Source organism: Talpa europaea (assembly GCF_964194135.1).
Source record: "Talpa europaea genome assembly, chromosome: 8".
NCBI lineage: Eukaryota > Metazoa > Chordata > Mammalia > Eulipotyphla > Talpidae > Talpa > Talpa europaea.
This window is the reverse complement of record NC_140075.1, coordinates 112,485,181-112,501,563: the sequence shown is the minus strand read 5'-3', so window position 1 is coordinate 112,501,563 and position 16,383 is coordinate 112,485,181. Positions and strand designations below refer to the sequence as shown.

At 57.6% G+C, this 16,383-nt stretch overlaps 1 protein-coding gene across 4 annotated transcripts; it reads right to left on the bottom strand.

Annotated features, from left to right (window-relative positions):
- Positions 1 to 3,505: 3,505 nt before the first annotated feature.
- On the bottom strand, positions 3,506 to 15,964 carry RPS6KL1 (ribosomal protein S6 kinase like 1; the record flags this gene model as incomplete). Of its 4 annotated transcripts, XM_084241368.1 has the most annotated exons (10): positions 3,506 to 3,616; positions 3,934 to 4,029; positions 5,270 to 5,352; positions 5,501 to 5,590; positions 5,916 to 6,515; positions 7,236 to 7,368; positions 7,725 to 7,772; positions 13,163 to 13,255; positions 14,565 to 14,689; positions 15,700 to 15,964. In XM_084241368.1, 10 exons carry the CDS (start codon positions 15,962 to 15,964, stop codon positions 3,506 to 3,508), a joined length of 1,644 nt encoding a protein of 547 aa, XP_084097494.1. The 4 variants fall into 4 exon arrangements, with proteins under 4 accessions (XP_084097494.1, XP_084097495.1, XP_084097497.1 ...); XM_084241369.1 differs by lacking the exon at positions 7,725 to 7,772; XM_084241371.1 differs by lacking the exons at positions 3,934 to 4,029; positions 5,916 to 6,515.
- Positions 15,965 to 16,383: the final 419 nt, after the last annotated feature.

Here is a 16,383-nt window from a genome sequence, read left to right as displayed (position 1 = left end):
AGCAGCCTCGTCCTGGCTGTGCATGTGCTCACTTGATTCCACTTGTGTGGAGGTATTGACCACAGGCCAAGAGGTGCTTTGCTTCTTAAATGGCACCTTCATTCCCAGCTGTCACTGACTTCAACATGCCTCTTCTACCTCTTCTAGGGAGCACAGGCCAGGGGACGTGGGTGGGAGCAGGGCAGGCTGTGTTGAGGGGAGAGAGGCAGATTACCCGTTACCCGAGGTCATAGGTTGTAAGCAAGACTGGAGCAGAACCCAGGCCTGCCCTCCTCCTCTGCCATAGCCTCACCAGGAAGACCATAGACACAGTCACGCCTAGCTTCCAGGCTGCTAGCAACCATTCTAGCTCATTGTTCTCATTTAGAGCAGATTGTAGCACATTGTGGCAGTGGGACAGCATGGTCACAGCCAACGGCTGGAACATGGTAGAGGTTGGGGTGAGGGAAGCTCCCTGTGGACTGGCTCAGATTGACTTGAGCTTTTTAAATTCTGTGGGTATAAGCACGTGGACTGAAGAAGCAGTTCTGTTCCTTTCTGCATTGTGGCCCCCAGGGAGCGGGGCCTTAGCTCTTCCTCTGGAACACAGATCTAGGGGAGGATGGACTGTGCTGGAAACCAGCCCCAGGATGTTGGTACACGATGGAGAAATGGCTGACCTATCTGGGCACAATCATTGGAATTCCTTGGAGCATGGGTGAACACACATCTGCTGAAAGCAACTGGGATTCATCACCTTGTATCCAACTACATACAGGCCTGAGGCTGCTGACACTTGACATAGGGAGCCATTTCAGTGCAGAGTGCCCCTTGTATCTTGAACAAAGAAGCAAGTCCTGGGTGGGGGGGCGGGAGGGGGAAGGGGTTGGGAGCCATTACTGAGTGCCTGCAGCATCTACTCTGTCTTCACTATTCAGAACTCGTAAGTAAAATATTTAAAGAAACTGATTTTAAATGCAAATTAAAGGGCAACTATTCTCAAACTGGGTTTCTGCTTCTGCGGTCCTTTTGGTTACTGAGGTGGTACCAGTCTCCAGTACTTGATTGTGGCTTGGCCTTGAAAGCCACTTATGTCCCATTGTGCATGCTGTCCCAGACCTCTGACAAATGTTAATACTACTTGACAGAAGGTGGACCTCTATCTGCCAGCTGGGAAAGCACCCCAGCTTTTTTCTAGTGAGCCCCTTGAGCCAGCAAGCCTTACTCTTGAAGAGAAATTGGCTCCTACCTTTGTGAAGCCCCTTCAGAATACCAGCAGATAATGGGAGGTTTGTGTTATGGATGGGTTGGGGTGAAGTGGGGCCTTCTAATTTTGTATTTTGGACTGCATTGCTACATGTGTAACAAGTTTTTCCATGTCAGTACAGACAACAGGGTAATCACCTAGGAGCAGGTCTGAGGTGAACAGACCGAAGTAGGCGCTAATGTAGGTTATCTACAGGTGATGGGCATGGTGGTGTCCAGGCTTAAACAGCCTGGTCTTGCTAGCAGGGATGCCATCTCTGAAGATATGTCAGAATGAAGTGACTCCAGAGGATAGAACTAGAGCTAGTAAGTAGAAGAAACAATTGGGTTCAATGAAAAGAACAGTTTTTAAGTCATTAGGTCCAAAGAATGGTGCTAGACACTTTAATTTCTCTAGTAAACCTACAGAGGAGGTTTTTAGCCCCACCTCATCAAAAGGAGGTAGACTCAGCCTAGGACTGGGAGGACAGGATTCAAGACTCAAATTCTAGCAGGTGCCAGAGTGCTGTGTCAATTGCATGGGCAAGGCCCAGAAGTTTCATAAGCAACTCCTGCTTCATGCAGCAGTAGTTGGGATGTGGTCTGGCCTGACTTAGGGGTGCAGAAGGGACATCAGCCTGTAAACATTGGCTCTGCCAGGCCCTGACCAGTTCCCATTACTAACCTCTTCAAACTTCAGTGATTCAGGTTGTCATCTATGTAAAGGAGTCAGGATTTAACTAGTATTGCCACCCCCAGAAAACTCGTGAGATTGCCCACGCAGCCCAGTGTCCCCAGCATTGCCTGCACTAACCCTCGGGCTCAAAGCGGGTCTGCAGGGCGCAGGCTGACATGCTGTTCACAACCAGACCTGCCTCCTGCTAGCAGTCTCGTCATGGAGCTTCTCTGGGGACCCTTCCCTCTCCCCCTTCCTTAGGGCTCTGTTACTGCATTCGTGAGGCTTGGACACCACAGGCAACAGCAGGATTTATTGGGGCATAGGAGGGGGAGGGGAGGTGCTGGGAAGCTCCGGAGTGAGCCAGGGCCAGTCACAGGCTGCCCTTCCCCTTGGCCTTTCTGTGCCCGAGTTAAGAGTTTTGGGCCTTCACTGCCAGACTAAAGGACGGGATCAGAGGCGCCACCTAATGGTGGCGGGACAGCAGTGGGCGGCGCGGGAACAGGGCTGGTGAAATGGGAGCCCTTTCAGTGACGGTGAATCTTAAGAGGATCCCCAAACCTGGGGGGTAATTGTGTTTGGGAATAACGGCTGACCCCAGCTCTCCAAAGGCCAGAGACATCTTGCTTCCGGCTAAAAGCTTGGGCGATCATTGCCTGTGTGGTGGGGTTTCTCATTTCCAAAGGGATGAGGTCACAGTGGGCAGTGACTTGAGTGGCCCCTCAAGGCTAAAATGGAAAACAGGAGGACTATCCAAGGAGGGAATCCTAGGGGGTGCAATTTGTCTTAGTGGCTCCAGGCTGTAAGGTCTCTTCTCGGCTGTGGGCCAGCTGGGAGGGACCTCTTAAGTCTGTTTTCAAAATTGCTTTAAATGGCAGAGCTGTGAAGAAGGAAACGTCTTCCTTTCCTCCTCATCCTTTTCCTCCTCTCCCTTCTGCTCTGTAAAGTCTGGGCAGAAGGGGAACGTAGCTCCTACCCCTACCACACCCCGCGCCCGCTACAGACGTCTTCCCTGCTTCCCCAGCATCCCCAACCCTGGCTTCTGGTAGCTTCTGGTGGAAGATGTCCACTAGTTGTGAGGCTAAGCTAGCCAGTGAGGGCAGCCCTGGTGTGGGTCCACTAGCCAGGGAACTAGTATCCTGAGATGAGTGTCCAAGATGTCCCCAGTGTCACAACATGGCAGGCAGTGAGTCCCAGACCTCACAGTTGTCTCCGTGGCTGGTCACTAGTTCGGAGCTAATGAGACGGAAGGCACCCGTTAGCCTGGTGGGCCTGTGTCCAAGGTACGGCACGTGTGTTCAGCAGGTACCTGTTGACTGACGAGTGGAGGGTGGCGGGATCCTAGCTGCCTGGCAGGGTGCATCTCTGTCCCTCTCCCTCGGCAGTGACCAGAAAGGACTTCAGGAGCAGGCTGAGGGACTCCCTTGACCCTCCGGCAGTACCCGTGGTTACTTCTGAGACCCAACGGAGAGGCCGAGCAGGAAAGGCCGCTGTCCTGAGTTCTTTGCCCAAGGCCCCCTGGTTAGAGGGGCTGCTCTGGGTGGTGGGCGCAGAGAAGAGAGGAGCTCCAGTCCAGTCCAGCTGCATCCATTGCCTGCCCCCTTTTTACCCCACCAGTTTGTTCCACTGGACAGTACTGAAAAAAGGATGAGACTTGAGTTTGTTGATACCACCTCCTCCAGTGCCCAGGCGCCGGGCAGGATCAAACTGCAGCAGCTGCAAGGAAAGGCCCAGTCAGCACTCGCAGGCCCTCCCAGCCCCAGTGCTGAGACAGCAATGCGGGGGCCAGCCCCAGTGCTGGCCTCCAAGGGTTCTAATCACCATGGCCTGCCCCTGTGGTGATTGCCAGTCTGGCCCACAGAACCCCCAGTTTTACCCTGGGGGACACTGGTGGTTTGGCAGACAGCATATAGAAATGTATCCACGTCAGACAGCTAGCACTCAGCAGGCTTTGTCCCCACACAGGGTCTCTGCCCTCCCCATGTCCACCCTGAGGCCAAGTAGCCACCTCCCAGAAGCCGGCTGCACCTCACCTCAGTCAGCAGGGAGGCCGCTGGGCGACTGAGCCATTCAGGCAGCTGAAGCTGGGTGTGGGACTGGAATCCTGAGGGGTGGCTCAGGGACAGTGCCTGTGGAGACACAGGAAGGGACCTCTGAGGAGGCAGCCCCAAGAAATTCTGTATACTCCAGGGGCAGCCCTCTCACATGGGGGGTGGTGGTGGTGGTGGTGATATTGTTGCCTTTTGCATTGGAGTTACTGTATGCCATGTACGGAAGACGCCTGACGTCCATTATCTGTATTTTTCCCAGCAACCCTCAAAGTATGTCTGAGCGTCCCCCATTTTACCATCCCCTCTCAGGGGGAAAGAAGCATGCTGAGTTTAGGGTTTGAACCCAGGTCCCTCTGCCGCTAAGCCTGCTGGACGCACCGATCTTGGGTTGCAATTGGAGCAGACACTTATCAAGAACAGTATGGAAACTCCTTACAGAAAAAAATTCTCCATGGGATGTCACATGACCAGGCAGGCTGTGGCAAGTGAAGAAGCCAGGGCCTCTCTGCATTGGCAGAGGGTGTAGCTGGGAGAGCGGAGAGCTCTCTATGGAGGTCAGGGTGCACTGTGAAAAGCACCCGGGAGGGAGGCCAGGCCTGGGCTGGCATGGAGGTGGGCTACTGAAGAGAGATCCATTCTTTGGTGGGTATTTGCAGCCAGGCCTCTAAGAGGCCCTGGGCGGAGGCACAGCAGGAGGAAGTCAGGATGGAATGGTCACATTTGCACCTGGGTTGCGCTGCATTTTCTCCAGCCATTTCCTGCTCAAAGGCAGTTTGATTTCTCCCCCGCGCCTGACCTAACCAGCCCAGGTGCAGTGCTGAGCTCAGGGGGCAGAGGTCACCAGCCGAGCAAGGGTGTTTGCAGGCGGAACTCTGAGCTCTTGGCTGACCCAGGCTGGAAAGGCAGTGGCTAGCCTGGGGGAGAGAGGCCCTCGCTCACGTTCTCTAGCCAAAGTCTGGGGGTTGTACTCCAGAAGGGCGGGGGGGACTGAATACTGGGGGCATGATCTGGTGGCCTTCCAAGGAAGAAGGATGGTGTCAAATTCTACTCTCCAAACCTAGCCCAGTTCTAGGATTCTTTTCCAGAATCTCTGGGTGCTAGTTGTGTCCAGGGCCTGGGTGGGAGTGGGCTCCTGTCTCTCACGGCCTGTGGGGGCAGCTGGGGCACAGGTGGGGAGTGTGCTGTCTGGATATCAGCCCAACGACCAGGTCTTGGAGAGCCAGCAGCCTGCGCCCTGGCACCAGCCGCCGGACGAAGCGCAGCCCATCCTGTGCTCAGCGACAGGCACCAGGGCCCCGCATCCTGCCCAGCTACTCACCGTTCCCGTCAGCAATTCATACAGCAGAGACCCAAAGCTCCACCAGTCGCAGGCTTCCGTCGGCTCAGAAATCCCACCCACCTCTGCAGGAATAAGAACACACGTGTCCCAGCCTCACCCCAGAGGACAGGCGTCCACCCCGTGTCCTGCTGACCCCTGCCCGCTGTCATCCTCAAGCCCCCCACCCCCCACAGGCACCCTAGGTCTCCCAGCCCCTCTCTTTCCTCTCACCTGGAGCACAGTAGAGGTTGTCCAAAGCCTCCCTGCAGCACTGCGGCTCCACCTCCGACCACTGGCCGAAATACGTGAGCCGGACGTGACCTTCTTGTCCAGGGCGCGGAGGGAGGGAGAAGGGGGGCACACACTGCAGTTACTCATCACTAGGCCCCTGGCCCGGGGGAGGGGCCTCCCGGGCCTCCCCCAGCCGTCACAGGGCCTGCAGCTCAGAGCATCGGGGAAAAGAGGCTGATTTCCCGGGCTCGGGCTTGAGCAGTCAGACCCCTGCACCAGGGGATGGGCAGTGCCAGAGGATGGGGGCCCCCCGCCCCCACAGTTCCCTTGACTTTGGGGAGCTATTCGTAGTGAGAGTAGGGGTGAGGAGTGGGAGCAGCCTTTTCCTCTCCCCCAGGCCCGGACACAAACCTACCTGCCTGGTCCAGGAGCAGGTTCCGGGGATTGAGGTCCCGGCACAGCACCCCCTGCTCGTGCAGCGCCTCCAGTGCCACCAGCATCTCAGCTGCCCACTGCCTCGCCTGCTCTTCTCTCACGCGCCAGGCACCCCCGCCAGGCCTCAGACCGGCTCCCTCCGACAAGGGGCGGCTCTGACCTCTGCCTTGGCCACAGCCCCCCAACACCCGGCCAGCCCCCTCTCGAACCCAAGAGAGGCCCCAGGGGGACCCTGTGTCCGAGTTCTGGCCAGGTCCCCGCCTGCCTGGAGGGGGCAGGCGGCCAGTTGGGGCCTTTGGAAGATCTGAGCGGCAGGAAGCGCCGGTCCTGGCTGAAAGGTCACCTTCAGCTTCTCTCTGGGATGGGGCCTCCCTGGCTGTGGGGAGACTCCAAGAAGTCCGAGGAGGCCCCAGGGGCCTTCTGTCCTGGAGGCAGGTGTGGCTTGGGGGAAGCCGTGCTGGGGTCCGGAGGCTGAGGCCGGAGTTGAGCTGCGCCTTCGTCCTCTCCAGGCTGGTGCCAGGCCTGAGTCCAGCTGGTTGGGGGCGTGCCTGGGAGAGCAGGTGGGACCAGAGCGTGCCCCCTGGGCCATGCAGAGGGGGTGGCCGGGATGGGGACAGGAGAAGAGTATAGGCACCAGGTCCCGGGCCCGCTCTGCCTCCCTGTGCTGGGAATGGCTACTGCCTGCCAGGGCCCTGTCAGCCTGCAATGCCCTCTCCTCAACTCTCACCTCACGGCCTGGCACAAAATAGGTGCTTAACCCCTAAAGAGAAGTGAACCATCATGAATGTCCTCGGTGTAGGTAGCGAATTCGCCAGTGTTCAACATAGGATCTGTGTCAGACATACTGTGGGGAACAGCGTCATGAATTTAAGTAAAATCAAAGACGGCCAGGCAGGGGCTCGAGATGACTGACGTTATCACCCGAGGACGTGAGCCTCATTGGAACAACTGGCCCCCTCCTAGGTGGTCACAGCTGCTGCATGACTCAGGTCCTGTTCTCACGGCGTCGCCACCACCGTCCCATGGCGCCACTAAGGACGGGCCGGACTGGACAACAGAAAGAGCCAAGACTAAAGGAAAGGGTGCCCTCCCGCCTGCCCCGGAGGCGAACCACCTCCAGGACGTCCTGCACCACACGGGCCACCAGGGCCTGATCCTGCCATCTTCCTCCAGAAAGGCAGGGTCCCCTGCAGCCGCTAGTGCAAGCCACCCCTCGCCCCCAGGCTCAGCATTTTAACAGACAAGACAGGACAACATCCCAAAGGCCAGAGGAACTGATGGGGTCCCGCGACCCCCTCACCTTGCACATGCTCCAGGTGCAGGAAGATGGAGTCCTCGCTGACGAAGTAGCGCAGCAGCTTTGTCATGTAGGGGACACCGTGAGGGATGATGGTCAGCCTCTCCCGGCTAGCCATGTGGCACCTGGACAGGCTCTGGGGAGGGGGCAGGGAAGACCGAGTGTTGCTGGGGAGCAGAGACCACCAAGCCCGGCTTCAGGGGCAACTGGAAGAGGAGTGGGTGTCCGCCTGAGAACCCACTGCCTCCCCCGGTCCCTGACATACTTCTCTCCAGGGAATCCAGGTCCCTCCACCCTCCAGGCCAAGGCTGAGGCAGTGTGTGTGTGTGGCAAGCGGTTGCTCAAGGGCAGAGCAAGAAGCTTGTGGATTTGGAAGGAGCATGAGCTTCAGACAAATGCTCTGAAGAGGGGATTCCCCAGGTAGGGATTGCCAAGATCCCTGAGGAAGTTCCAAGGGGAATGCAGCACGGCCAGGGGCTAGGCGGCACCTGCCTTCACCACGAAGGTCCCTCCACTCGTTGGGTCCTGGACCAGCTGCACCTGTGAGGTCCAGGAGGCACGGGTCAAGGCGCTGGCTAGTTCCCGGGGCCCAGCCCCAGCCCCAGGTTCCTCCGACCCACCCCACAGGCAGGCAAGGAGGGCAGGCTTTAGGGGTGCAGAGGATGTCTCCTGCCCCCCAAGCTGACACTGATCCTGTCCTGCCCATCTGCCTTTGTTAGACCTACGGGTCTGAGCTCTGGTGCCACCTCCTCCAAGAAGCTGCCCCAACCTTCAGTTCAATCTTGGGCTCCTTATGTGTCTCCAGTGGCCTCTGGGCCTCCTTGGGGAGACGTATCACACTGCGTTTGATTTCTCCTCTCCCCGGGCTGTGAGCTCCGTGAGGGTGGACTGCGCGGCTAGGGATGCAGGGGGAAATTTGCACATGCGAGGCAGTGGGGTCCAGTCTGCAGGATCTGAAGCGGTCACGGCTGGAAGGGACCTCAGAGCCAGTCACCTGCTCTGGCTGTTCATTTTACAGCTGAAGAAGCCCTGAGAGTGTGGCTCCCCGTCGCCGTGGCCAGCCCTGCCCAGGAGCGCGCAGGCTTGATCTGCTCCTTCAGGCTGCCCCGCTGCCTTCCTTAAACCCTCCCCTCGAGACCGTCTTTGTAGCAGCCCACCCCTCCGCCTGCAGGTTTTGGCAACTCTGCTGGGTTAGGGCCTTGCTTGGAATTGGGCCTTTGGCTCCTGTCTGTGGTGGGCAAAGGACAGCGCCAGCCATAAGAGGGGAACGCGGGGCACGTCGGGGCAGGATAGTGGAAGATTTGGACCAAACGAGGGGCAAGTGGGGGCAAGACCAGCAGCTTGGCTTTGGGGCTCCCTGGCTGTCGGCCTGCCCTACAGACACTCCCCATGGTGGCAGGCCACTGGGCAGTGATGACAGTCACAGACTAGGGCTGTGGTGGGAAGGGGCGCCGGGTTTAGAGCCTGGGTAAGTGAATTTAATGATTTTCTCAACTACCAAACAGGAAATACAAATGGCCACCTCCCCTCACAACTGCTTTGTGGACACCGGAAGGCAAAAGCCGTGAGAATGTCAGTGATCACATGTGCCCTCTGATAGCACTCTTGCAGTGCCCCCTCCCGAAGGGCACAGGGGGAGTTGATTAAAAGGAACCGCTCAGGACAGCAGCGCGGGCCGCACGTGGCCTCAGGAGCCCGCAGTGGTTGTGGCTGACGTGAACGTACAGAGGCCACACGCCGGCGACAGCGCTCACTCTGTGCCGAGCACGATATAGAGATTATTTGATTTGCTTCCCACACCCCTTCTCCTGATGAGGAAACAGGTTCAGAGAGGTTATGTTGCCTATAGTTCCTGCTGAAAGGTGGCAGAGGCAGGATTTGAACCCAGGCAGGCTGATCCTGGGCCTCTGGAAACAGAATTGCGATCAGAGGCACAACCAGGCGATCATGCCATATGCCGTCCCCTCTGGGGCTGGGGCTTCAGTTTCCCCAACACCAGTGAAAGGAAGGTGGAGTCTGAAGGCCCTTCCTGCAGCACCAGCGAGCGAGGCCTGCTGGCCACCAGAGGGCTCCCTCCAACAGCCAGACTCCAAGGCCAGCCTGGCCCCTGCTCCCTGACCAAACTTGTGCAATGCTTGAAAAAGAAAGGAAGAAAAATCTGGGGTCATTTAGGAGAACATAGTTTCCCACAAGTGCTGACACCCAGGATAATCCCCCACTGCCCCTTGCCAAGTGGGATTCCCCACCACCATGTCCTGGGCAAGCCTCTCTCATAATCAGAGCTTAAAACAAAAAAACCCCCAAAAAACAGTGAAGGTGAGGAAGCCAGAAATAAAACTTGATCAGTATATCGGAATAAGTGTGTTAAAATGATACATATTTAATAGTGATTATCTTGGAGTTTGGTAGACTGGTAGGGGGATTTTTTTTTTTTCCTGCTTTAAAAATCCTTTCTGGTTATATCTCAAAAAAATACAAGGGTAGCACAGGGAGCATTTCCCCATTATACCAAGCACACAAATACTACCCTTCCTCTTTTGCTTAGAACTGTGGGGTACAGAGCACTGATTAATCACGTGACTTCCATGAGTCTCAACTGCATTCTCTGTAAGACAGTTATCAAAATGCAGCACTGGGGTCTCCCTGGTGGTGCAGGGGTTAAAGACAGCGTTACCAAGCTATTGCCAGCCACTGCAGCACAAGTTCCATCACCAGCTGGCCAGGGAGCAACCCATATGGCGCGGCCGACCTCTCCTGTCTCTCCCGCTGCTCCCCTCAGCAGTGTGTTTCAGTCAGTCTGCCTGTTCTGTTCCCCGCTCCCTTTGGTGAATCCTCTCACCAGCCCCCTGCACCTCTGATCTGCATCCCAGCTCTTGTATGCATAAATAAATAAATCTTTTGTGTGTGGGGGGGGTGGGGGGGATCCTCCCCGGCGGCTGGGGAACCAACTGGCGCTGCCCAGGCTGCGAGCAGCCTTGGCAGCCCAGCGCTCAACCGCTGTGCCACCAGGGGAGGCCCAATAAATAAATCTTTTTTTAAAAAAAAATAAAATGCAGCACTGTCCACAGAACTTTCTGACCTGAGGGGAATACAGTATATCTGCAGTGGCCAATATGGAAGCTATTAGGTGTGGCTGGTAGATTGAGAAACAGAATACTTAATTTTAATTAACTTTCATTGAAATAGTCTTATGTGGCTAGTAGCTCCTGGGCGGGACCACAGAGAATATGCTTTATTCCCCAGGGCGACTAGAGGGTTTAATACAACAACTTAGTGAACAAGAACGTGCCTTATGTTCAGATGAGTATTTGCGCATTGCTGTTGGGAAGGTACGGGTCCTTCTGGGGGCCTGCTCTCACTTTTGTCGAAAGGGAAACCTTTTATTATTATTATTATTTAAAGAACCCCACAGAGTTCTTGGGACATGGGACCAGTTAAAGCTTTGGAGAAACACATCACCACTCTCTTTTCAAATGCCCGAAGTATCAAAATCCCTGGAGGACTCTTTCATGGAGCAAACAAGTCCACATGTTTCAAACAGGTTCTCAAACTCCAAGGCCCACAAGGGTGGACACGTGAGCGGAGCGGGCAGGGTGGGGCAGGAGCCAACGGGAGGACCGATGCCCCATGAAAGCGGGCAGGCCTTCCTCTGCGCCTGCCGCCCCGCTGGACGTGAGCCAGCATCTCCAGATCTTCTGATTTTTCAGAAGCAGCAGGAAATCTGTACTTCTATAGAAAACCTGCCAGTTTTTCAATGTTGGTAACTAATTAAAAAAAAACAACCCATTTTTGAACCAAAAAAACAAGAAGTGACTTGGATGACCTTTTTCTTCCCCACCCCTGACTCAGAGCCTGGTTCCTGGAGGAGCCTCAGCAAATCCGAGATGAAGTCTCCCAGGCTCTCAGCTCCCCGAGACCAGGTCCCCAGGCGTTCCCCGCCCGCCCACCTCACCGTTCCCTGTCACCCTGCTCCAGCCAGCATCCCTTCAGCCCCTCCTCACCCTGGAGAGACCCCCTCCTCACCCTGGCTAGCTCCACCTACTGCGACGGAGGAGGCACGCCAGCCCTCTGAGCCTGCCTGGAGGAGGCACGCCAGCCCTCTGCTTCCTCCCTGCCTGCCCTCCACCTGCACCAGGGCCGAGCTGTGGGGCTGGGAGTGGGCACAGCACACGCAGGCCAGGCTGCAGAGCCCTGGGACCGTGGCCTTTGGGGAAAGTGGTGTTCCTGTCTTGGACATCACAGGAGAGGAAGCAGGATCTCGGGAGGGAGGTGAGCAGGTAAATCAAGTGCCAAGAAAGGGTAAAAGAGAAGGGCGACCTCAAAACAGAAAGCTTGGACTTTCATTTCGTGCCTTCCATGCACACAGGCCCCAGAATAGTGGATTCTGAAAATGCTTTGCATATGCATGTCCTGGGGTTAAACCAATTTGGAAAATTCTGTGTCACAGATCTCTTTGTGAGACTCCTGGTGTGTATTTGCACTCTACAAGCGCTGGAAAACTCCTACAGTCAGAAAAACAAAGCAAAGTGACTAACTCACTGTTGCCCAAACTTGTTTGACCTAGAACCCCTTTCTCCAGAACACCTATAGTGAGATGGGCTCCCCTCAAAAAACGGCGTCGGTCACCTCCCGTGGGAGCAGCTGTGCTAGGCCAAGGCCGGGCTGTGACCCAGCCAAGGGACTGTGCAGCGGGAGGGAAGGAGGCCACAGATGGAAGCTGGCTGGGCCTGGGCTGACAGACTGGGGCCCGTTCCAGGGCCTGGGGAGAAACAGCTGGAGCCAGGCCGGGGATGGGAAGCCTGCAGCCTCCTGACTCGCTCTTGTCACTGGCACTGAGAGCCCTCAAGCATGGATCAACTGTTTTAGCATGTGCCAGGCCTTTCCCAACAATTATTTCATTTCAGTTCCCAGAGGAGCCTGTGGGGGAGGTTTCTTGTCCCATAAGGAAACCCAAACTCTGGGGCGGGGAAGGGGGGGTGGGGGGGGAACTTGCCCTGGGCCACACAGTGTGGGACCCAGACAGCACTTCCTCTTCTGGTGCCTGGGGAAGCCCACACTCGTCTCCTCTCTGTGGGTCTGCAGACCCGCTCAATCCCCTGGTGGGTGTTTTTCCTGATAGATTCCTGAGCTCAACCCTAGAAATTCTGACTCAACAGGTCTGGGGCGGGGCCTGAGCATCTGTATTTTTAGGAAGCTGCCCAGGTAATTCTGCTAAACAGGCTGTGAGATATAGAACTGCTTTAGCGACTCCTTGGGGTTGGGCCGAGGGCAATCAAATAATGATTCCATCTCATTTGACCAAAATGTGTGTCCCTCTGAAATCACCCCCTCTAGTGAGTGGCCCAGGAAAGGCTGGGGTGTCATCTCCTATCTTCTTCTCTGCCGGGAATTAAGGGACAGGGTCCCCGTGGTGTCAGGAGGAGAATGGGGGTGTCCAGGCCCTGGGCCATGCGCAGGTCCGCCTGGAGCCCGTGCAGCCAGGTTTCTGGAGTCGCGCACATTCTTGCCTCAGGAAGTTTTTGGCTGTGTTTGGTGGGAGAGACTCTTGGCTGCCTCCCTGGGGCGCAGGGGCGGGGGCCTGTGGGAAGTGGGAAGTGGAAACTAGCAGAATAGTGGCGCTGGCAGGGTGCCCTGGTCACAGCTTCTTCTGTGGCTTCTGTCTTGAGTCTCCGAGGGAGCAGGTTTTCTGTGCCTGAGCTGGGGGGCTGCAGAGAGAGGCTTTCTGCCTCTTCTGGTCCTGTCTTCCTTTCTGGGACCGGACAGCTATGTGCTGGGGCAGCGAGGGTCGGGGGAACCACTGGCCAAAGCTGTTCTCCTCCCCTTACACCCTCAGACCCCTCCCAGTCCCCTTTGGGGAAGTAGGGGTGGTTGCTCTCGCGCCCCAGTTGCATACATGACCCCTCCGTCACCACGGGAGTCTGCTCACTCACCTTCTCGATGACCCCGACCACCCGGCAGCCCCTCAGCTGCTCCAGGGCAGAGCTCAGTGTGCGGATGGGCCGGAGCCTTAGGCTGCTGAAACCCTGCAGAGGAGGGAGACGGGGGGGCCGCAGCGGCGTCAGGGCCAAGTTCTCAGCCAGCACCTCGCCAGACAGGCGCAGGGCTTCTGGCTTCCAGGGGAGCAGCGGCCAGAGCAGGCAGGACTGGGGGACAGGCAGATTCCACCCCTCAGGGACAGGCTGAGTGGAGAAACTGGCCCTGACCGCCAGGGTCCCACGCTGGCCCCAGGGGGCCCCTTCTTCACTGAGCCCCTCCCAGCCCCCCCCCCCCATCCTCCTCCAAGGCCCAGGGAGGCCGCATCCATAGGAGGCAGATGCTCCCGGGTAGAAAAGTAACTTAGGAGCTTGTGGGTCTCAAGGCATGTGTCTCGCAGGCCAAGGCGTGTGGCCTGGGTAGCTGCCCTCATGGACTCAGAGAGCCTACGAGGGGGACGGGGCGAGCAGGTCTCCTGGGGACAGGCGCGTGTGTACATGCGCAACCCTCTCGGGAAGCCGACTGGGTTAGGAAATGATGTCTGGGGAGACGAGGGATCTGTGCATTGTATATGCACACCCCAAAGTGTGTACTCAGGTGTGTGCACACATGTGTGCGTGTGGGTATTCATGTCTACTCCAAACACTCACTGTGGTTCTTTAAGAACAAACAATCTGGGAGACGGCACTGGTGCACACGCACGCGTGGCTCTGAGCTGTGTGAGGGGGGGTAGGGGTGTGTGAGGCACTGTGAAGCGCCACACTGCGCTGGAGGTGATTCCCCAAGTGCTTGGAAATGAAGGAATGTGGAGGGTGTGGGAAGAGTGAGCCAGAGGAGGCCCTCGGGGGAGCCACCTGGCACACAAATGGGCCCCCAGCCCTCCCCACCTGTCTCCCCACCTGTCTCCCCACCTGCCCCCCACCTGCCCTCTCCACCTGTCTCCCCCCTGCCCCCCCCTGCCCCCCCACCTGCCCTCACCTCCTGTCTCCCCCCCTGCCTCCCCCCGCCCCCCCACCTGTCTCCCCACGGGCCCTCCCTATCTGTCTCCCCCACCTGCCCTCCCCACCAGTCTCCCCACCTGTCTCCCCACCTCCCTCCCCAACTCCCCCCCATCTTCCCTCCCCGCCAGCCCTCCCTACCTGCCTCTTCCACCTGCTTCCCCACCAGCCTCCCCACCTTCCCTCCAACCTTCTCTCCTCATCTGCCTCCACACCTGCCCTCCCCACCTGCCCTCCCCACCTGGCCTCTCCACCTGCCTCCCCACCTGTCCAGGACAGGAGGTAGCAGCCCTCTGGTCTGTGGTTATGGGGGCTCAGTTCTCTCCCCTCCCAAGCTTCAGTCCTGGGGGGGGCTCCTCACCGTGCCGGGGGTGGTTCCGTTGCCCAGCGCCTTCTGCAGGTGGCAGTTGAAGATCTCCTCTGCTCGCCGCAGGTACTTGGTTATTTTCAGCTTTACAGCCTCACGCCGCTCCTTGTTGGGGTCGACTGTGAGGGAAAAGGTGTCAGGAGGACCTACCCCGGCCCCCGGCCCCTGCCTTGAAAGGCTGGTTCCAGCTCTCAGGACAGCCCTCTGCCCTCCCCAGGACAGCCTGCTCCTGAGGGTGGTCAGCAGGTCCCACCCCTTCCTCCATTCCTGGGCTCCTCCTCCGGGTGGGAGACCAGAGGGGCTGGGGAACACGTCTCCCCTCAGCCTACAGCCTTCACTTGGCACCCAGCCCTAGTGGCAGCCCTCACACCCTAGGAAGGGACCGAGCGAGGATTTCTGTGAGATGGAAGCTCCCAGAAAGAGCCTGTCTGCTTCCATTTCTGATGGCCAGTGTGCGAAAGGTCAGACGGGGGTCAGGATGGGATGACAAAGGAGTTCACTGGGCAGGCTTAAGGCCCAGGCGTTGAGAGGTCCCCAGCACCAAGGAAGTGTGAATGGGGGCCCGACTCCCACCCTCAGCCTGGCCACCAAGACCCACTGGGGTCTCAGACCGGCCTCCAAGCCAGCCTCAACCTGGTGTAGAAATGCTCCAGTGGCCTGAACAGGCCTCCCCGCTCACCTCCAGGCCTGCGCTGTTCTCTCGGGAGCACTGTCCCGCCCTTCAGCTGCACAACTGGAGTTCTGACTTCCAGAAAAGGCCCTGTGCTGGCCCAGCCTGGCCTCGGGTGCCCTCTTGCCCAGCTCTGCCACTTAATAGCTCTAGAGCCTTGAACAAGCTATTTAACCTGCCTGCGCCTCAGTTTCCTTATCTGGAAAACAGGACTAAAACTAGTTCCTGCTTACTTGAAACTACACGCAAGAACACGCACAGTAGCTTCAATACTGTGAAGCTTGAGTTCACACGGGCAAATGCTCAGTCCAGTGTCTGGTGTGTAGGAACCGCTCAATAAATGTTAGCTACCAGAATGTTCTTTATGAGGCCCTGCGCCTCCAGCGCCACGGATGGATGGCAGGGAGCCCTGCGCTGACCTTCCCCACAGACCCCCATCCTGCCCAGCGCTGGCCTCACCGTGCACGCCCCGGAGCAGGACGTCCACGCCGTTCTGGTAGTGGTTGAAGGCCGCCTCGTAGTCCTCGCTGACATCGCGCTCCAGGGCCAGCCGGATTTGCGTGGCTGCATCCACCAGGTAGTCACGCTTCGTCATTTCAGGGGCCGCTGGTGCCACCCGGTTTCGAATCTGCTCGAGGAACACGGAGGCCTGGGACCGTGCTCGTGAGCAGAGCTCCGGCTCCAGCCCAGGGCCAGGGGGACCCTCACAGGCCACCAGGCTCATGACGCCACCCCACGGCTGGGACCTGGAATGAACGAAGGCATCAGGGAGGACCCGGCCGGGACCACACCCCGTCTGCACCCCGGCTCCCTGCACTGAACAGTGGAGAGATTGCGACCTCGGTGTCGCAGCACCCCTTCACCCAGCCAGCTTTTCCCCAAGGGGTGGCAACAGTTGAACACGGACATGCTTAGGACTCCGTTTACTTTTCCTTTCAAATTCAGTTCAACAAATATTTCTGGAGCAACTACTACCCCTTGAGCCCTGAGGATATTGGTGATCCAGGGCTGCCTTCATGGAGCCTCAACGGTGCAAAAGGATGCTTAGAGCACAGGAAACATAAGGGATGCCACACACTCGGAGGCCAGGGTGGGGGCTTTGGTGCCAGGCCTCTCCTCACACTGTTGCCCCGTCCTGTCTAT